Consider the following 22,098-nt stretch of genomic DNA (forward strand, 5'->3'; position numbering starts at 1 on the left):
AGTGTAAATAAATTACAAGACAAATGACAGGTTTACTCTGCTTTTACTGTTTATAAGCTACTTCCACTGGGAGGCATGCATATGAAATAATATGATGCTGGGAAAAACTAAATTGCAGCCTTTGATAAAGCCTTGATTCGGTGTAACTTTGTGCATTTCAAGACTGAAATTATCACTGTGTTCAAACCTTTTGTCTATGACTAATGTCTATAAGTGTAAGTTTTCATCTCAAACAGAAAAGAATAAATGAAGACTATCTGGATGTAAATTACTTGGTGGCTTTGATGTTAGAGCTCTGTGGCTTTATTAGTGCTGTAATATCACATGGAGACACACACTCACATCTTCCCTTTTCAGTCTCTCCCTTGCTTCATTCAACATCTCGGTATCATTCAGCATCTCTGTGACCTTGCCCTAACTCCACCTACAGTATAAATGCACAAAACCTACACTCCCAGAAAAAAGTGCACACTTTGTACCTTTTGCTTGTCACTTGATTGATGTGAAAGGGTCAATGTACCCCTTTAAGGATACTGCCCTGATGTCAAAATGAATTATTGGACTTGCGTCATATACGTCATATATATGAATTGTTTTGTTTCTTTGTCGTCTAATTAGTCAGATTTCACATGTTCTGCTTTTTGAGATGTGATGTCACCGAAACGTCATAATCCAGTCAGATAGATATATAGCTAGATAGATGGATAGATAGGTTACTGCACGTCTGCTTTCTCTCTTAGTCTTCTTGTCACATATGGATTTTGCCATTTGAAATGTCTGTCTCGTGCAGTAAACTCGCTTCTGCTCTCAGATCTTAATTTGGTCCATTCTGACCTGTCACGTGTCTGCGCTCTCTGTATTTATGTCTGTGTCCTGTGAGTGTAATGCTGGCGAGGTAATTGCCTCTTAACGTTGTTGAAAGTCATTCCACCTTCAAAACTCACTGAAAGTGGATATCTCGTCCGTGCTGTTCAATTCCGTGTGTGTTTTACTGTTCCTCTTACTTGAGTGAGCTATAACCTCCGTGAAAGAGATTTTCACAGATCAATGGGTAAGTGTAAGGGGTCTTTTCATAGTTGGGCACTCTGTTTAAACTCTCCCCTTCGTGTAGGGACTGCATAGAACATTGTGATATTTGCTGATGGTGGGTGTAAATTGTTTTTCATATTCATTTAAACTTTTCACGTTTGTTATACTGCGTCATTTTAAAGCGGCCCTAATATAGACAGTTTCTGTATACCTCATGTTAATCTTGAGTAATTACAGAATAGTATTGTACCCTTCTAATACCCGTTGAGTCTTTAGTTTGATCACATTTATAAAAAACAGATACAGTTGTACGATTATTTCCGAAAACATATGATGCGTGTGGGGGAGGAGGGGCGGAACTAAAGCACGTACACACAGATGGCCAAGAAAACAGTTTCACTTACCGCGTGTGGTTCATGTCCAGAGTCTTTTAGCGCTGGGACCGCCACTCCATCTATCAGTTTCAAACGATCTCCGAATCCAGCGCTATATCCGTCGTTTATATAACATTCATCACCCAAATGCAGCCGACAAAAACACAGCTGAACTTCGTAAAAATAGTGCTCTCTCTCTCTCCTGCACACAAGTGAAAGTGACTTGTGCACATGCTCCTTTTCCCGCTCTCCATGGTTGATTCGTGGGCGGGCCGCATGTTTTCCCGGGAGAATTGTCCAATAATGGACTAAGAAACTTTGTTAAGTAACGATTTTTCATGTTCGAAAAAAACTTTCCGAAACCTGTAGGAACACTGGGGGTGTGTATCGAGCACAGAAATACTACGTAATACATCCAACTAGTTTTTTGACAAGTTGACCATGTTAAGCATGAGAAGACAACACGTTTAACACTGTAAAGAAGTCCGAATGCATGACACACCGTTGCACCACCCCTTTAAACATTCAGTAAATGAAAGGCATAGTTCACCAAAAAAAAGAAAATTCTGTCATGAATTTCACTCTTGTTGTCCCAAATCTGTATACATTTCTAATATATTTGGACGAATGCTTGTGACCAAACCATTCTTATTCACCATTGACTACCATAGTAATAATTACAATGGTAGTCAAAAGTCACCCAGAACTGTTTGCTTTCCTAAATTCTTCGAAATGTCTTCTTTTGTGTTCAACAGAACGAAAAGTTATAAAGTAATTTTTCCTACGTTAGTAAATGGTGGCCAAGAACTGTTTGGTTACAAGCATTCCTCCAAATATCTTTCTCTGTGTTCATCAGAACAAAGACATTAATACAGACAACTCGAAGATGAGTTAATGATTTTTGGGAGAAATATCCCTTTATGACAACTTAAAGGACAGTTCACACAAAATTCTCGCCCTTGTAAACCTGTATGCTGTTATTCACCTGTATCACCATTCCTAGCAAGAGTTATTGCATTGACGTAAGAAATCTTGTAGTGACTTCATAAATCTTGTAGTAAGTATTTTTGGCAGTGATGGATTTGATCGCTATAAAACACACACTGATAAATATATAAAATAAAAGTACCTAATGTGTATATGTATGTAGTTTACAGGAATTGTAAAATGTAGCGTTCGACCATAAAAATCAACATTATATTTTTTTGTACTGTTGCTAGATTATTAAAATGAGCATATCTTTAGCATTTTAATCTAATACATTTCCATCGGTTTCAAAAAGAAATCCCTTGATCCACAGATGACAGAATGTCAACATGGATATTACTGCTCGCTGTGGGTGTGTCGGCTCGTTTTGGACTGTCCTGGGGTCAGCGCTCCGAACCCATGTTTGCCTCCGTAACTCAGAGTATTTTCCCACCCGACTACGAGCACAACCCCACACAGCTGAACTATGGCGTGGCTGTGACTGATGTGGATGGAGACAGTGATCTGGAGATGTTTGTCTCTGGGTGAGTGTTATGTTCACCTGTCATTTTGGATTGCAAATCATGTCCTTGTTTTTAGCAGAATAAAGTAAAAAAATATATTTCTAAGGGGATTTCAAATGCTGCTTTTGTGTTGTTTGACAAGGTACATTTTTGCTAAATTGACAGAAAAAAAATAGTTGGCAAGAAAATACACATAACTCAGTTTGCGACTTGAAAGTGAAAGCTTCAAGAAAAAACATTATTCAGTCCAGGAAAACCAATTGAGTTATGACGATACCTTTACCTACATATGAATGTTTGGGTTTTGCACATGTAGTTGTGGCCTTATTGTGATTCGACTTGAATTGACGTCACATTTTTACATGCTTGTGCCAACTGTTATGCACGCTCTACTTTTTTCTCTGTAGCTACAATGGGCCAAACCTGGTGCTGAAATACGACAAGGTTAAGAAGAGGCTTTTTAACATTGCAGTTGACAACCGCAGTTCTCCATACTACGCGCTCCGAGATCGACAGGGCAACGCTATCGGGGTGACGGCATGTGACATAGATGGTGATGGAAGGGAGGAAATTTACGTCCTCAACACTAATAATGCCTTTTCGGGTATGAAACCGTTCCCTGGGAGAGGTTCTTAATTAAATAAAGTAAATGGACATTAGTTCTGTTTCATTTACTTTCTTTCTTTTATGTGATCTCTTTGTTCTTCATGCAGGGAGAGCCACATACACTGATAAGCTTTTCAAGTTTCGCAACGGCCGGTTTGAGGATCTCCTGAACGATGAGATAAATGAACACAGAGATGTTGCCAACCGTGTGTCTGGACGATCAGTGGCGTGTGTGGACAGAAAGGTAACGACTCGTGCCTACTTTAAGATGAAATATGTCACCTTTGCCTCACTAGCGCCATCTCTGTTTGAAAGGCAAAATAGCGTGTTGCATTGTGTGCTTATGTTTTTGTGAGCTCACCAGAAGTCAAACTGATGTTTCTTACCAAACTGTACCCAAAACCTCAAATGGTAAATCGAAATAAGCTTACAGCTGTGAGTCGGGGTAAAGTACATGGTTATAAAGCTCAATAACTTATTGCTGTTTGGTGTTCACTTTTAACTAAAAAAGTTATGGATTATATTTATTCACCTGCATGTCGTTCAATGCCTTTATATGACTCTTTCTTCTGTGGAACACAAAATAAGATATTTTGAGAAATTTCTCACTGGTTTTGTGTCTATACAATGACATTTGATTACCAGTTCTTCCAAATGTCTTCTTTTGTGTCCTTTAGAAGAAAGAAAAACTACCGCTTTAACTGTGAAAAACTGTGTGGTGCAAGATCATTTATCTGTATCTCTGTTCTGTTTCTTTTTTATTTTGGTTCTGTAGCTACACTAATAGAAACTGTCTTTGCCTAAAAGCCACAAAACAGATTTAAGTTGATTTATTCTAAACCTAACCTGGTGGTATTTGGAATATCTTCTAAGTTTATAAATGAGCCTCTTTTCAGAAAATGTGAATAGTTATTTGGAGCCAAATGTTGTAAATCAGTCATCGACTGAACCAGAGAACAACAGCAATTCTTACAGCTGATGAAAAGTGAGTTCATGAGGGTGTTCTGGGACTTTTTACATCTTGTTACCGTCTGATGGTTTTTCTCTTTTGGCCTCCGAATCCTCTGTGGTCATCGGTTATTGTTTGTCAGCACTGTGGAGTCCTGCCCTGTTCAGTCAGCCAATATGATTGTTCATTTCCAGCGTTCTGCATTATTTGTCCCTGACAGCGAATCGCGCGCTGCGATAATTAGAAAACGCAAGGCCTCATTTGTTTTTCGTAAGGAGACGTATTGGAAGGAAAGCACAGAGCTTTAATTTGTCTCTCCGCACATAGGTTATCGGTGCTATCACTGTCCGACCGCGCTTCACCGCTACTTAATCCCGGACGGCATGATGGATGGCCAGACATGTCAATGATTTGTATTTAGTCCAAAACACAATAAGCTGAACAGCATATTTCTGCAATTACTTCTGGACTGCGCGCTGTTGTGTGGAGCAGTCAACAGTGAAGGATGCTCGGTAGTCCTGGGGAAGAGCCGGCGAGGGATTGAAATGGATTTTTTCATCTGCAGTCATTTGACCGGGCTGATGGTAGCGGGATGGTGCTCCCTAAAAGTACTTCATAAATGATTTTATGATTTAAATGATTTAGGATCTGGCTGATAATAGGTTTGGAAAGAAACAAAACAAAATGTGTTCGGTCTTCATGGAATTAAAGTTGGAACAAAAAATTGCCCTTTAATTGGATGTCGATGTGAAGTTAGCTGCAGGAATTTGTTCCAGGTGCAGATTGTTGAGTTTGCTCTGTAATCATTTATATTTATTATTAGCTAGTCTTACAAGGTCACAGATGTGTCACATGACAAACATTAAGTTGCACTAATGCTATTGAAACAGCAAAGTATACTGTTCTCACCAGATGTCCAAGGTCAACCAGCTTCACCAAGTCTTGACTAAAATGTTCTGTTTGCTACATTTTTTAATCACTCTTCAATTCATCCCTTTCGACTTTAATATACAAATGCATTGTATAGTTTGTCTCTCCTTGAGAGTGAGGCACCATCATTTGTCACTTCAAATGGACAGGAAGACACATGGGCTCGTTTCTTAAAGAAGACAGATTGATCCTCACATCTAGCTATCTGCAGGAGCTGGTCATTATCTATGCTTTATTGCCACTTCTGTTTTTCCTTCCAATGGTATTAACGTACATTAGGACAAAGTTTTAGCGTTCGCTTTGTTAGCTTTTTGTATGTAAACAGTTTAATAGTACTGAAATCGAGGGTGCCCATAAATATTGAGCCAGTTGAGTGGTGTAAAACATGCATTTCAGGGATGCTCAATTGAGTTTTTACAGCTCTGAGATGGGACCTGAATGGTTGTGGTTTAAAGCACACAAGGGTAGATACAGATATTACCATGTCCTTGAACATCGAGACCTGAGGTTACTCCAGTAGGTCCATGTATGTGTACTGGATCATTTTTTACTGGAAAGTGCCATGATTACAGAGCTCTACTCATTGACAATAGATTTGAATGGTTATAATGAATTTTACATTTAAGTTTTGCTTTTATAAAAAAATGCTCTTATTTATTATCTGCACAGTAAATGCCGTTTCTAAAGCGTTTTATGCTATTTTCCATTTACCGTTAAGAGGTTTGATCACATTTAAGGAAGTGATGTGATAGTCTTTATAGTAATAGTCAAATTCGACATAACCCACAACTCATTGCGATAGGGAAGAGTTTAGTGACGCTATACTTAATTAATAAATGAGGTAAACATAAGAAGTAACAAATGAAGAAAAGCGGAAATGCAAGACAACATTATATTTTGATGAGTGGGATATGTCCCAGTATTTGCATACTCTTTTGCTACAAAAATGAAAACTCTGTCATCGTTTTCTCACCCTCTTGTCATTTCAAAGCTGTCTGACTTTCTTTCATCCACAGAACACAAATGAAGATATTTTGACAAAACTTGGTAACTGAACAGTGCTGACACCCATTCACTTCTATTGTATGGACACAAAACCAATGCAAGTAAATGGGTGCCACTTAACATTACACTTTGACATTCTTCAAAATGTATTTTTTTGTGTTCTTTGTAAGAAAGAAGGTCAAACAGGTTTGAAATGTCTAAAGGTGAGGAAATGATGACAGAAATTTCATTTTTGGGTAAACAATGCACTCTTTGTAAAGTGGTAAATTAGGATGCAGCAAGAGTCTTTTTGACCACCACAGATTTTTTTTTTAAACCAGTTACATTCCACTAAATGGTTGAAACAGGATGATGTTACCCCAAACCTCTGTAAATCACATTTTTATGTCAACAAACAGAGCATGAAAACCATTAAAAACATGACATTAAAACCTAAACTGCTTCTAGAGTCTGTAGCGGCTAACCGCATTATTCTTTAATCTGTGTTTTCTGACCTGAAGTGGTGGTTGTGTAGAAACCAGAGAGCGTTTGACATTTTCATTGTTGTGCTTCATTAGGATTCTGGTCATGAGCTGCTGATATTTATATACTTATGTATATATATATTTCTTTCGCCACTTCCATGCTGTTGGATGGTGGGTGTCTTTATTGAAACTGTGTGCGTAAGTTCATTTGCTTGGCTACCTCACTGACTTCATATCCACAGGGAATCTTTCTGATAATGGGGTGTGAAATTAATATCCAAGGGGAGGCGGCTGAAATATGCGTGTGTGAGTTTATGCGTGCGTGTATGATACGTGTGGTCGTGTGTACAGTATATTGCGTCTGTGTGTGCACTGTGCATGCATTATGTGGCATACTGTTCGGCCAACTTTTAGAATATCTCGGTCATAACAGCCATGGTATGACGTGTTATTGCAAATATGACCTTTTTTTCGTTTAGGGAACGGGACGTTATTCTATCTACATCGCCAATTACGCCAGTGGGACTGTCGGTCCGCACGCTCTGATCGAAATGGATGAAAGTTCCAGCGACCCGTCCAGAGGAATCATTGCGCTGTCAAACGTTGCCGAACAATCCGGTGTGAACAAGTTCACAGGTTTGTGAGCATGTTTGTGAAGGTGTGAGGCCTGTTTTATGCTTTAAAAAGAGAATTTGCTTTAAATTGTCTTGTATCACCCTGAAGCGGTTTATTTGACAATAATGCTGTCGTAAAATACTCGTATGCCGCAGATACAGTACGTGTGAAACGGGTCGAAGCATACGCCGATGCAGTGAATATATTACCCCAGACTTTAACTGCCGTGAGCTGTAGGGTCAGAGGTTTTTTGCCTTGGGCCTGATTTACAGTAAACCTCAGTGCTCATATCAGCTTTGAATCACTGAGTTATAGACAGTGTTTATCAGCTAAAGCAGCCGGTAATAGAGAGTTCAGAGGCCTGGAAGGCAGCCCTGAATAAAGAGATGGAGGTTTTGGTGCACTCAGCTGTTTACGGCACTGAAAGTCATGTGAAGGCGCAAGGACAAGTGAGTCGTATTTCAGCTCTGACTAACTCAATGAAGCAGCCGTACCATTAATAACTGTGGGGGGAGCAGGCCTGTGGACCTCCATTCAGAGGGATGGCTGTGAGGGGAATGAGGCAGAAGATACCTAGCGTACAGGATGGTGATACCCAGCGGTCAGGCGGGAGGGTTTCTGTGTTAACTTTTGTTTGTGAAAATACTTTTTCTAGGGTTTTTATGCATTACTGCATTTGTTGATGTATTGCTTATTCTTGGGATTTAAACAATTTAACTAAAATTAACCAACCATAGTAAAAGTGTAGGAACCAAGGTTTTTGTTGATTTGATGACCATGGTTTAACTGTAGCCACCATGCCTTTTTATCTGTAGTCTAACCAAGGATAATTATTAAAGGAATGGTTCACCCAAATATGAAATACATTTGGATAATGTGCTCACCCTTATGCCATCCCTGATGATTTCTTTTCTAGTTGTCATATAATATTTCGCCTCAAGACAGACAAGAAACACTGAGAATTCAAGTTATCTTTGTGATGCCATATTTGAATTCAGCACTTATTTTCTTTTGGTTTTGCTAAATAAACTCAAAATATTGTTTTCCTTCAGAAGACATATTAACCCATCTGGATTACTTCAGTGATTGATGAAGGTGCTCATTAATGATCATAAACGTGACGAGTCACATATAAGATTAAATGACATATTTATTTGTTGTGTAGCTAAAGGAAGGATGCCATGTAGCCTACATCTGGGTTGGCATAGGGTTTTGTAAACTGAGAGAGAAGTTTCATTTTTTGGGTGAACAAATACTTTAACTACCCTTAATTTACCTTTTAAAATGTAAAAATATTGTTTGTTACTAGAGTTTGTCAAAAATGGAAAAGCGTAAAAATACAGCCTTGGCAAAAAGTAAGAGACCACCCTAGGAATAATATTAGTTTTCTGAATTTATTATTTATGGGTATGTTTAAATGTTTTGTTTCATTTCATTAACTACTCCCAACATTTCTATTCAACATAAAAATTAGTTTTTATTGGGATTTATTTGTAGTAAATAAAAACTGTTCACAAACTTATAAAAATATAAAAAAAATGTTTTGAGGTCTTGAAGAACATGAAGAAAACAAATTCATTTTCATTTTACATGCATTTGAGAAGCATAAAAAATATACAGCTGCTGGAAAATGTAAGAGACCATTTCGGAGACAGTTTTCTGATTTTAAAAGTTACTACGTGTGTATAGGTATGTGTTTAGGTAACATGTTAATTTACCACATTTCAAATTAAAATATAGTTGCCATTTGCATTTATTTGCAGAAAATGAAAACCGGAAAAACAGAAAAGATGCTCTATATTTATATTTTTAATGCTTCTCAAATACTACAAAGAAAATAAGTTCATATTCACTCTAAGTAATATTTCTATATGTATTTAAGTTTAACAATTATTTTTATATGATAAACTATCATATAATATAAATCATATCATATAAAATCATAATAAATTTTCATGTAGCTCAGTGGTAAGAGCATTGCGTTAACAACGCAAGGTTGTGGGTTGGATCCCTGGGGATTGCAGACACCTATGTAAAATGTATAGGATAATGCTATGTAAGTCGCTTTGAATAAAAGCGTCTGCCAAATGCCTATATGTATGTATGTAAATGTATAGTTTTCATGTTACTTATGTTGTCAGTCACACTGCTGTTGGGTGACTTAATGTTACCCCTTTTTATTGCTTTTATTAAATAAAAAAAACACTCAAATGGCCAATATATATATATATATATCGAAATGCTGTTTAAACTCAAATGTGGGGTCTCTTAAATTTCCTCAGAGCTCTATGTTGACTATAAGCTATAATCGCCCAATGAACAAAATGAAATCGGGCTCATACTTTGCATAAGGTATGCCTGATTGTGTTGCTGTAATTTAGTTAGAGGTCAGAGCCGAATTACAGCAGTGAGAACAGTGATGGCGCATAAGATGTGTTGGAGGAAAACAGGTTAAATGCATACGTCCACACTCCCCGTAATGTGTTTCCGAGGAGCCAGAGTCTGTGTCAGCACAATCAGCCAGAGCCTGTATCGAGGAAATGAGCTGGAAAGCCGCTAATGATTTCTGCTGTGGCTTCGACGATGATGGCCTTCCCTGTCTTGTGTTTCAGGGGGACGGGGGGTCGTGGTGGGTCCCATCGTCAGTCAGTACCTGCCTGATATATTCTGCGACAACGAGTATGGCCCCAACTTCTTGTTCCGCAACAACGGAGATGGTACTTTTACCGATGTGGCGGCACAGGCTGGTGAGCTGTTGATTCTTTGTTTCTTGATGATTTTGTTTTATAGGCCACGCATAGGAAGCGAGGGACGGTTTTATCTCTTTTTTTGGCACTCGCAGGAGTAGACGACCCGATGCAACATGGCCGTGGGGTGGCGTTAGCAGATTTCAACCGGGATGGGAAGATGGATATCGTCTACGGAAACTGGAATGGGCCGCATCGCCTGTTCCTGCAGCTCGGCAACCATCGCAAGCAAAGGTTCAAGGTGCAGTTTGTGAAATCATGATTTCTAGTGATTTCCATTTGCTATAATCACAGTCCTCAATTTTGATTAGATGTGAATGTACTTAATGTTGGGTTTCCCTTTTAATCTCTGCAATGACATATAATCTCCATAGAGAAAGTCATGCTCCCTTTGTCTTGAGCTTTATCATTAAATCCTCCTAACAAGAAGATACAGGAGATGAAATAATATCTTATGCTGTCTGATGAGAGTGTTCAATTATTCTCTAATCAGAGTTTTATTGTTTGTAAAGTGACCCGGACCTTGTTTAAGCTGGTAGAGCATTCGGAAGATTGTATTTAAAGACATTAAGAGTTAGGAACATCTCTTGTCGTCGCGATCTCTACTGATACTGTATCTTTGCTGAATCAAATCTCAATGTGATGCATTTTTATTATATCTTTTAACATAACAAAGAGAAAACTGAATATTTTAGGAATCTCTTAAATTTTCTAAAACGAATAAATGTTTTGTCAGTTAGTAAGCAAATAACAAATTCAGATTCTGTTATCATTTACTCGCACCTCTTTTGAAGAATTGGTAAACGAACAATGCCGGTACCCTTTCAATTGTATGGACACAAAACCAACGTACTTGCTCTACTAAATATATTTTGTGTTTTGCAGATGAAAGTATGTCATACATGTTTGAAATGACAAGAGAGTAAAAGATGACAGAATACATTTTTTTGGGAGAACTATCACGTTAAGCATTGTACGTGGGATTTGTGTTAAAGATAATGGATGGATCATTTTAGAAGGATTCATTAGCAAGCGTTTTCTTGAATATTAATAAAAAAACATACAGATACAAAAAAATGGATGAACACATACTTTTGTCTGTTTATATTCCAGTTAGACGTGAAGCTTTGGGACTGTGTCAGTTAATTGGATCGACTTCAACGGGTGTCTGTGTATTTGACTAGTGTTATGGATGGAGCAGCGGCGCGTGTGTAAATCGTCTCTGACTTCAGTTTGATCTCTGTTTAAAGAGCAGTGATTGGCTCCCTTAGCAGTGAGATAAATGTCAGGAGGAAGCTGTTTTATGGGGGTCAGTTGGTGGGTTAATGTCTCGTGGGAGCGATTACAGATGGATCTCCACAGGTGAAATGCAGGGTGGGGTTATTTTCTCAGCAGGATTAAGATGCTGCGTTTTTATATATGTTATATTCTGTATCCATCAGTCTGTCTGTTCATGCTAGTTATAATATGTTCATGCGTTGTGGGTTGTTAGATGATCAGTATTGACTCACTGTCACTCCTGGGTTCTCTCCAGGATGGCCATCACCTCTCCTTCAACCAGACAGCTGTAGGTCACTTCATGGGCTTTTTTCTTGCTGGCTTTATGAGCCCTATAATTAAAATTGGGCTTAATACTTGAGAAATTGCAGGCATGCTCAATAACTCTTCCATGACTCAACGCTGCGCTACTGAAGTGTGGAGATGGTGGTTACTTTTCTCAGCTTATAGTTGTAGGCGTTGTTTTACCTCCTGGTCAGGTATCTTTTTCATTACATTCATGCATTTTATTTAAGTAACTCACAGTGCATTCGACGATATACACGTATATTGTATGTCAACAATTGTCTCCTTTTAAACGGATAGTTAACACAAAAATGAATAATCACCCTTAGCTTGATCAAAATCTGTATTACCTTCTGTGACACACAAAAGAAGATCAATTAGAATGCGTCATTGGTTTTGTGTCCATACAATGGAAGTCAAAGTTTTTTAGTAACCAGCATCCTTCAAAAGGTACTTTTGTGTTCTGCGGAAGAGTGACAGACATACAGGTTGAAAATGACATGCTGTGAGTAAATGAAAAAAAATTGTGGGGGGCGGGACTTTCCTTTAAAGTGATATTTCACCCAAAAATCTAAATTCTGCCTCCATTTTTCACACTCTTTTCTTTTCAAACCTGTATTGCTTTCCCTTTTCTGCAGATCAATAAAGAAGATATTTAGAAAAATGTTGGTAAATGGCGCCCATGTACTTGCGATGGTTTTTTGTCCATACAATAGTTAATGGGGGCCGGTGCTGTTCGCTTAGCGACTTTCTTCAAAATATCTTCTTTTGTGTCCTGCGTAAGACACTATTTATTTCTTCTCAAGAATTTTAGGACAAATATTTTTGTCAATTCATTGTGAAAAGGGTGAGAACATTAAGTCTTGCTACTGTACAGTATGTGAAAACTAATTCTGAGCAATATTATGTGTCTCAAGGCTGAAGTGTGTACTTCTGGCTCAGCCTTGTAGATAAAGCTTGGTCCATGTGCCACCATGCCCATCTGATATACCGATATCCTTATTTCTTTGTATCAGGACATCGCCTCACAGAAGTTTTCCATGCCATCTCCTGTTCGTACAGTCATCGCAGCCGACTTCGACAATGACAATGAACTGGAGGTCTTTTTCAATAACATTGCTTACAGAGGACCGTCAGCCAACAGACTCTTCAGGTATATTACAAGATACAAGTTATACTTCACCAAAAATGTAAGTTCCGTCATCATTTATTTACCATCAAGTTGTTCCAGACTTTCTTTCTTTGACACTATAGTAGATAGAATGTTACAGTTTGTGTAATGTAAGGTATTTATTGGTTAGTTAGTCTTTATTCACCCACATTATATAGAAAATAACAGATTTTCTCCTTTTGTTATACACAAAGGCCCGATTCACATTTCACGTCTTAAAACCGAGTGGAAACCGACCTGCAGTGTGCGGGCGGCACTCCGAAAAGTTTAACTATTTCCATCTCGTGCAAGTGTGCGTCGCCCCCCTTTTCACGCACGCCTGCCGCACATCTATATTTAAAATAATGAATATGTGCACGCAAAACACCCGAAATGTGAATCGGGCCAAAAGAAAGACAGTCAGAAACATGAGGGTGAGTAAATGATCACATTTTTATGATTGAGGTATAGAAGATTTTACAATATATGGACAAAAGTATTGGGATGCCAATAGTCTAATAATCTAATAAAATTATTCCAGTAATTCTAATCAAAGCAAATATTAATGCTACATCATACAATACCATATTAAAGGTCAGGTGCCACAGTTTTTCATGCATTCTGACTTCTTTACAATATTACATGTGCTGGCTTCTCATGCTTAACATGGTCAATTTATCAAAAAACGAGTTGGACGTGTGATGTAGTTTTTCTGCGCTCGATACGCTTCCCCAGCGTTCCCATAGGTTTCTGAAAGTATTTTCTGAACATGAAATTCGGTTTTGTTACAACTTTTCTAAGTCCCTTATTGGACGATCCTCACGAAAAAGCACGGCCACGCGTCAACCATGAAGAGTGGTAGAAAGAGCACTCCCATCAATGTGCTCCTTAGTTCGCGAAGATCAGCTGTGTTTGTTTGTTCACTGCGTTTCAGTGAGGAATGTTATATAAATGGTGGATATAACGCTGGATTTGCAGATCGCTTGATAGATGGATCGGTCCCAGTGCTGAAAGAAGCTCACGCGGTAAGTGAAATATCTGTGTTTTGTTGGCAATCGGTGCGTACGTGCATAAGTTAGACCACACGAACTTATAGTGAATCAACAGTTATGCAGGGATAACACGATGATGTATTGTGTGCTCGTGATTTAGTTCAGCACGTCTCCAGGGGCTCGCCTGTTGTCAGAAATAATCGTTCAGCTGGGTCTGTGTTTTATTCATGTGATCAAACGACTCTTTGAAGACACAAAGTGTGCAGTACTACTCTACAGGTACAACAAGATTAATATAACATTGGCAGAAACTGCGTGTGTTACATCCGCTTTAAAGAATTTTGTGTTCATCTTTGTCGCAACAGTTTTACAATTGATTCTGTTCTGAAAAGACTGTGTCCTCGTGAACAAGTTATTGATGGGTTTGAGTGATGAGGGTTTGGCTTAAAGTTGTTCAGGTGGGTTCAGGTCTGGGCTTTATGCAGACCAGTAACATTTTTATAATTTTTCAATCTTGCTTTGTGCACAAGGATATTGTGATGTTGGAAAAGAAGAGGGTCCTGCACAAACCGTCGCTGTAAAATCAGAAGCACACAATTCTCTAGAATATACGCTTTAACAAAGATTTGTTCTCACGGAAATGACTAAAGTGACACAGACCTGTTCATAAGAAGGGGCATCCCAATGCTTTGGCCATATAATGTATATACGGTAGTTTGGAAAAATTATTTGACAACGATTGTCCCGGAAATAGCTACTGTGTTATAAAAATCTGCCACACAAATGATCATGTTTTATCGAAGACTCAGTTCCTTGTACCTTTGGTCACCTTGATGATATTCTTTGATTTCTGCTACGCCTGAGCAGCAGCGAGTCAGGCTTTTACATTCTGATAAACTGCATCAGATGGGATATTATACTAAAACTATTAGCAAAGTTTTTGCGACTGCAATCTTTATGGTAGGAGAGTATTTAAATCAATCACGCAATGTGATTTCCTAAGGTTGCACTGGTCATTCTACTAGTACTTGCTGCTTTATTTAACGCCCAAAAAATGTCTTAAACACTTCGCTCCTCAAAGTAGATTACGTTGGTCATTATGGCAATGAGATATTGCGCCTGTGTTTTTTAACGCACGCCTTGTAAGTGAATCACCCGCAGAAATTTCCACTCCCATCTGCGCTTTTTTTATTGCGCTCTCGCACTATTTCCCTCTGTTTAGGAAACGAAAGTACTAAACACTAGTAAACCGTTAACAGTCTTCTTATTACTTTAATAAATTCCTTAAAGATCTGTGAGTTGACAATGACAAAATAAACTAATGTTTAATATGAAGACAATATTAATGTTGCAACATTTGCTAGAAAGAAATGTCTTTATACCTTTAGCTTCTTTATTTTAAGATTTGTCTTTGATATTTGAACCAGGATTGCCCCGGCGGATTCATCAACATTTAAACGAGGGTAAGAAACATGTGCATCTGCGCATATACTGTACCTATTGAGAATCCAAGGGAATTTGCTGCATACGACCACTTATACGCAGTTATTTGGGAATGAAACCCAGTTTACGATTATGTAACAGATAAATCTTTAACGTTTGCATTGTAAGGCAGGAAATAATTATTGAAATTCTCTCTCCGTTTTGGGGATTTGTTTGGAAGCCCTGGCAGCACAAGCCAAGTGTCCAATGGAAAGACCACAAGTCTACCTGATGGGAAATTCCCTTTATATCCCACCCAATGCTCACTCATTTCCTAGGAAAGACTCAATGTGGCATTAAACAGAGAATATTTTTGTTTCTAATCCCACACTCAGGCAATCAAGACCTTGGTTCTCAGAAAGCAAAGCCCCTTGTATAGAATAACCATAGAAACCTCTCTGTTAGGATTATTAGTCATCCAAATACAACAAGACAGAATGTTTTCACTGGATTAATATTGTAGTTTCATGTAAATTAATATCTCATTTTGAGACTTGTTGTATAACTTGCTTCGTCTGTCTGTGAATGTTCCTCTGTGTTGCGCCAAAATAAGTTATTTATCTTAACCGTGGCAGAATTTCACGAAGAGAACACGGAGATCCACAGATCGAGGAGCTGAACGTGGGGGAGGCTGCAGAACCGGAGGGACGAGGAACTGGTATGAATGGATTCGGGGTGAAAATCTGAAGGCTGTTTAATTTGTGAATCTAATCCATGAATCTTGGAAATGGTAGATTTTAGAAAGCTTTCTTTCTGATATTAAAAGATTGATGAGTTAGTTCTGAAAGACATTTTTAATTGAGCTGTATTCCAGGAAATACATTTCATTGGGCCCTACATCTGGCATCTGTCTAAGTCAAAAATGTTGATTTAATAGATGCTCGATTGGCATTGGAAATACTGGTTCAGGACAACTCCAAACATTGTTCTCTGTTTCTCCTGTCTCTACCACTAGATGGCATTATAAAACCATGCTAGTGTGTTACCGCTATTAAACTCATTTAATAACAGTATCAACAGCTGTGATGAAGTTCCTGTGTGAGCAGGAGTATCTATTACAGGAGCGGCTGTGACTGATTTTGATGGAGACGGACAGCTGGATTTATTGGTGACGCATGGAGAGAGTGCAGCTCAGCCCATCTCTGTGTACAGAGTCACACAGGTGAGGCCGTGGTTTATAGCGCTCTCTGTCACTTTACGAGACGCAGTGTTTTTAGTTGCTCATCTGTCATTCCATATTGTTTCATTGTATCTTTGTCTTCTACATTGTGCTACAATTTTGCAACAAAAAGAAAACCCTTAATAGGTTGATTGTTTTGAGTTTGTAGCATGCACAACCATACACGTTATGATATACAATATAGTGTAATGCTTTGTATTTCTAGTATGCAATAATGTACACAATAAATCACAATAGAAAGAAATCAGATTTATTTATCTGTTAAAAACAGGGTTGTTGTAAACTGAAGTATAAAATAAGGAGAAATAAGTGTGTCAATATCTTAATATAAGAAATTCTTAAAAATGTTAATAATGTTTAATAATATTTGATATCTCATTGCAGGGCTCATCTAACAAATGGCTCCGTGTGATTCCACGTACACAGTTCGGGGCTTTTGCTCGTGGTGCCAAAGTGATTGTTTATACCAAAAGAAACGGCCCCCACACACGCATCATAGATGGAGGGTCCGGGTACTTGTGTGAAATGGAGCCGGTTGCTCACTTTGGACTAGGTATGATTTCTTTTTTCCAAAAGCTCTGGTAAGGTTTATTGTGAAAAGAACAGTTCTTTTTTTTCCTTATCTTTGTCTACATTCTGTCTTTTTTCTCACCTTTGTGTTAATCGAGCCTGTATTACTTTCATTTACCAACGTTTTTAAAGAATATCCAAGCCATTCTTTTTTATATCATGAAAGTGAATAAACAAGTGATGAAATGAAGTCTTCTGAAATTGCAAGATAGCTTGGTCTGAACAAACTCCTGAAACCGTCTGATTCATGCATCATTCAGATCAGTTTTGTTGATTTTTTTAATAGATAATTAAAAAAATGTTGTATTCCATGGAGGAAAGTAAGTCATGGGCTTGTTGTAAGATGAAGGGTGGTAAATAACAAAATTTCCTTTTTTTAGCTGAAAGGCATAGCCGTGAAATTATGCAGACCTGTAAAATATCCATTTCATAAGTGCATCCACTGTGCAGAATCAGTCTCGGAAATGTTCGGGGTCACTGAGCAGCGGGAAAACAAGCTTTCGCTCTGCTGATTCATTACAGTGAAACAATTATGATGTAACTCCAGGTCATGTTCGCCTGTGGGGGGGCTTGGGTCTCATAAGGTTATTCAGCAGTAACATTATCCTCCGTGTGGAAGCCGGTTTCTGAATATCCTCATAGACTGGAGGTCCAGAGAGATGCCTGCAGGTGCGCCGGCCGGTGGCAGTGGACCGGGACCTTACCCTGAAGCTCGGCCGTCTTACAGATGCTTGGCGGCACACGGCTTCATCTGGGAGCTATCGGACAGATTTGAGGCGGGAACGTGCTGCCAGCTGGAAGCTCTGATAGTTCTGAATGTGCTGTGAAAACAAAGCGATAGCCATCAGTGGTCATTGGATTAGCCGGGGGGATTGGAAATATGTGTTTTTGTTCACTGCTTTTCAAGGATGTTTCTGTTGGAATGTTTGTAAATTGATGTCAAATTTGTGAACTTTTAAATCAAATTTAATTTAATATTTGTAGAGTTGTAACATTTATTTATTATATGGTAAAATGTATACACAAAGTCTTAAAACACAGATTTTTTCATCATCTATTTACCATAATTTTGTTCAAAACCTGTATATGACTCTTTCTTCCATGGAACAAAAAGAATATATTTTGAGAAACGTGTCCATACCATGGAAGTCAATGGGGGCCAATATTTTTTAACATTCTTCAAAGTATCTTCTTTTTTGTTGTGCAGAAGAAAGACAGTCATACAGGAATGACATTAGGCTGGGTCAAAGATGAAATAATTGTCATTTTGTCCAAAGCCACGCCTCCTTCAAAACACCAATACTTTCTTATCGAAGCATGTACATAGCTGTCAAAAAGAAACAGAACATCCATGGTATCGTCGTTCATACCCTTTTGCTCCAGGAGCTGTCTCCATCACGTAAAAGCTACACTGATGTTAATTCGAGTTTTACCTCTTTCATGGTCCAGACGTGTTTTCATCATTGCTTTTTCAAATAATATCTTTCATTTTACATATTTACTATTTGAGGGTTCCTCCAGCAAGTCAGGTTTTTGCTGCTTCTCCGCCATGCTCTCTATATTAAAACAGCGGACGTGAGTGCACAGTGGGATGCAAATTAAGTTGGATGGATATGTCTCAACCAATTGCTATCGTCCAAACGTTAGGCCATAATGTTTTTATTGGTCGAGGGTTTTTTGGTCCTACGCCTTTCACAGACGACATATAAATACAAAAAAATATTTGACCACTATATTTTTTGATCCCTATCAGGATGTGAAGTTATTTTCAACCAGCATTAAGAAAAAATCTGAACAGAATGATGCATTCTACCTTTAATGGGATTTGAAATTCAGGTTTGGGATTTTGAGACATTGCAAAGATCTCTTTTCAACACATAGAAACCTCTTAACGTCTTTTAAACATTTAGAGGTGACATGTTTGAGAACAATAGAGATTCAATTCACCTACCCCCACAAACTCAGAATCTGCAGGTGCGTGCAGATGCTCTGTAAAACCGTCTCTTTCAGTAAGCGCTGGTGAAATGTCATCCTTTTTGTCTAAGGAGGCACCTGAGCCAGCCCGGACCGTGCCAGGAGCCCCATAGATCTGTTTACCTTAGAAATGTCGCTTTAATTAAGAACTGGGAAGGTGGTCAAAGCTTCTCTCCTGCTTGACTAAAGGTTATAATGGAAGGAAAGACTAGCGGCCCACCCGTCCCTCCTCCTTTCTCTTCCTTTGAAGCTCTGCCTGTCTCCTCCACCACGTTTGTTTCCCTTGGACGGAGATCACCACAAGAAAGTCTCCTTTAACTGCCATGTCGACTACTGTCCTGTTCTTTGTGCTAAAGCCAATTGCGTCTCTTACAATCTGATTGTCTCAGTAAGCGGACGTTGCCGTAAAGCCTCTTAAAGTGTTTTCCGACCACCGCACTATTTATAAAGCCCCTCATTACAACACTGTACAAAAGACAGATTTCATCAGTCTGGAATATGAGAACCTCGTTGTTTTAATGCCTCGGTGGACGTTATGCCAAAAGCGCTCTAGTCTGTGAACCCCACACACCGTCAGCCATGAGAGACCTCTATCAAATGAGAAACGTTCAGGCCTCAATGCTCACAGAACTGCCCACAGCCGAGACCCGGCACATTCTTGAGCATTTGTTTTAGAGTCTGCGTTCAACGTGCCAAACCCGAGCCTGTTCCAACCTGGCTTTTGCCGAGAAACTTCTTGGGAGGTCTTTCTCTCCAGAAGGGTATTTTTCCGCGACGAGCTGTATGTTAAGAAAAGAAATCATTCATTATGTCTCTTAAGCCTCAGGGCAAGTTCTGAAAGCAGACTGTTCGTGAAGTATTGAAAGGATCGATGTTCGCTGCCCTGACAGGAAAAGATGTGGCCACCAGTATGGAGGTGTTCTGGCCAGATGGACGATCCGTGGCCAGGCCGTTGGAACCTGGCGACATGAACAAAGTTATGGAGATCCATTACCCTGAACATGAGGAGGAAGTGACCCCGGCTGCTGAGATTGAGGTACACACCCTGTCTGCCTTCCTCTTGTGTTCTTTTTCTTTGAAAGATGTAATTGTTGTTGTCATTTTGATGCGGTTTCTTTCGTGCAGTGTGGACCAGGATTTGAAGTCAATGAAAATGGCCGTTGCACAGGTACGCTATTCAGTTAAATGCGTTTTTAAGTACACAAACAAACAACAAGTTTGGTCACTGCGTCGCATTTAGTTTCCCTCACCCATGACTGTGTTTCTCAAGTTTAATCCCAAGAGCCATGTCTCGTCCCCAGATCGAGACGAGTGCACACAGTTTCCATCCGTCTGTCCCCACGAGCGACCAGTCTGCACAAACACCTACGGGAGCTTCAAGTGCCGTGCAAACAAGAGGTGTAACCAGGGATACGAGCCTAATGATGAGGGTACAGCATGTGTAGGTGAGTTGGGAATAAAGGAGTATGATTAAGGTTGATCAATGCTTTGGGGCAGTTAAAAGTCCCTGAGAAAAGCTCATGTTTTACAGTCTGTTCAATGTCTTTTTGCTTTGGTCCGCTGTATGTAGTTGGATTTTATTCTCATGTTATGATGCAATATTTAGCAATGGTTTAATGTGTGGGGTTATATTGACCCCACTAATGTTTAATACTTGATAAAGTAGTAGATAAAGTATGAAATTTAGCGGCATCTATGGGTGAAGTTGCGAATTGCAAACAATGGCTCACTCCACCCCTCCCTCTTGAAGAACTACGGTGGCTGACACCGAACTAAGATGTTGCCACGTTTTTGCCTCTTTGCCGCAGTAAATAATATATTTATGAAATGTGCTCTGTAAAGCAGTTCTAAGGTAATAAAAACACAGTTTATACAACTCCGCAGACATAGTTATGTATATTATATCGCATATCTATCAATAGATCCTCAAAAAATGACTCACTGAACATAACTTTTGGGACAAAACATAACTTTTTGATTTGTATGAATTTTATTTGAACATGTAATTGCCGATTTCTGGGGAAACCACAAGGCATGCAAAAATATATATGGAAATTAATATAAAACAACTATTATTTTCATGTGCACGTATGTATGAAATATGTACAGTATGATCGAAATACAATTAAAACATGGTCTGAGATTTCATGGATTTTTTATTAAATGCTATCAAAATCAAATTATCTGATCTATGCTTTCCACCCTCACTTTCATTTGTTATTCTTCTATATCCATTATTGTCTGTTTAATTTAAAGGGAAACATCTCAGACAACGTTGAAACTGAATATTTTAATGCATAGCTGCCCAATATAGTGAACGGATCTTTAAAAGCAATTTCTTTTCAGTCAGAAAGTGATGAGACATCCAAACCACCTCTGGAAAATTTCAACCGCTCCTCTTTAGCCTTCAGTGTTTCTCTTAATGCTCCTCAAATTCTTCCTGTTCTCTCATCCACATACATTATATAGACTTCAGGTTAAAAATAGTGACTGGTTTCTCTTTTTCTGTCTCTTCTTCTTGCAGCTCAGGTGGCTTATTTTGGAGAAAAAAGATCTTCATCATCTTCCAAACTCTGGTCTTCCTGTCCTCTTGTACTAACTGTACTCCCCGTCTTCATCGCATGCTTGTGGGCATGAACGGCCGGGAGTCTCTCCGCTCCTGACATCTCTGTCACCCTGATTGTTCTCTGTTTCTCCAAGATCCTATCTGTCTCACACTGAGGGCTTTGGAAGACTTCGGTTGTTATTTGAACTTTCTATGAGCATTTCACTTTTCCTGTCGTTTCTGCAAAATCTCATTTATAACCATGATCAACAAGAGACTCGATGCTTAGCTTTCCTGCTGGGAGCCAGAAGAGATCTCTGTTGTTAGGAAAAACAGCTAGAATGAAAGAAACCTCTGATGAAATTCAAAGCAGCCCTGGTTTTCATCATATTCGTCAATTGTGATTTGAGATGAGATTGTAATTTGTATGATC

At 38.8% G+C, this 22,098-nt stretch overlaps 1 protein-coding gene across 1 annotated transcript; it reads left to right on the forward strand.

Moving 5' to 3' along the window:
- Positions 1-2,711: 2,711 nt before the first annotated feature.
- crtac1b (cartilage acidic protein 1b) lies at positions 2,712-21,757 on the forward strand (the record flags this gene model as incomplete). Its single annotated transcript, XM_079473420.1, has 14 exons — positions 2,712-2,914; positions 3,301-3,497; positions 3,607-3,743; positions 7,327-7,483; positions 10,075-10,209; positions 10,305-10,450; positions 12,789-12,925; positions 15,972-16,054; positions 16,458-16,558; positions 16,961-17,129; positions 20,011-20,156; positions 20,246-20,288; positions 20,422-20,565; positions 21,645-21,757. 14 exons carry the CDS (start codon positions 2,712-2,714, stop codon positions 21,755-21,757), a joined length of 1,911 nt encoding a protein of 636 aa, XP_079329546.1.
- Between the last annotated feature and the right edge of the window lie 341 nt (positions 21,758-22,098).

Source organism: Barbatula barbatula (genome assembly GCF_947034865.1).
Source record: "Barbatula barbatula genome assembly, chromosome: 14".
Classification (NCBI taxonomy): domain Eukaryota; kingdom Metazoa; phylum Chordata; class Actinopteri; order Cypriniformes; family Nemacheilidae; genus Barbatula; species Barbatula barbatula.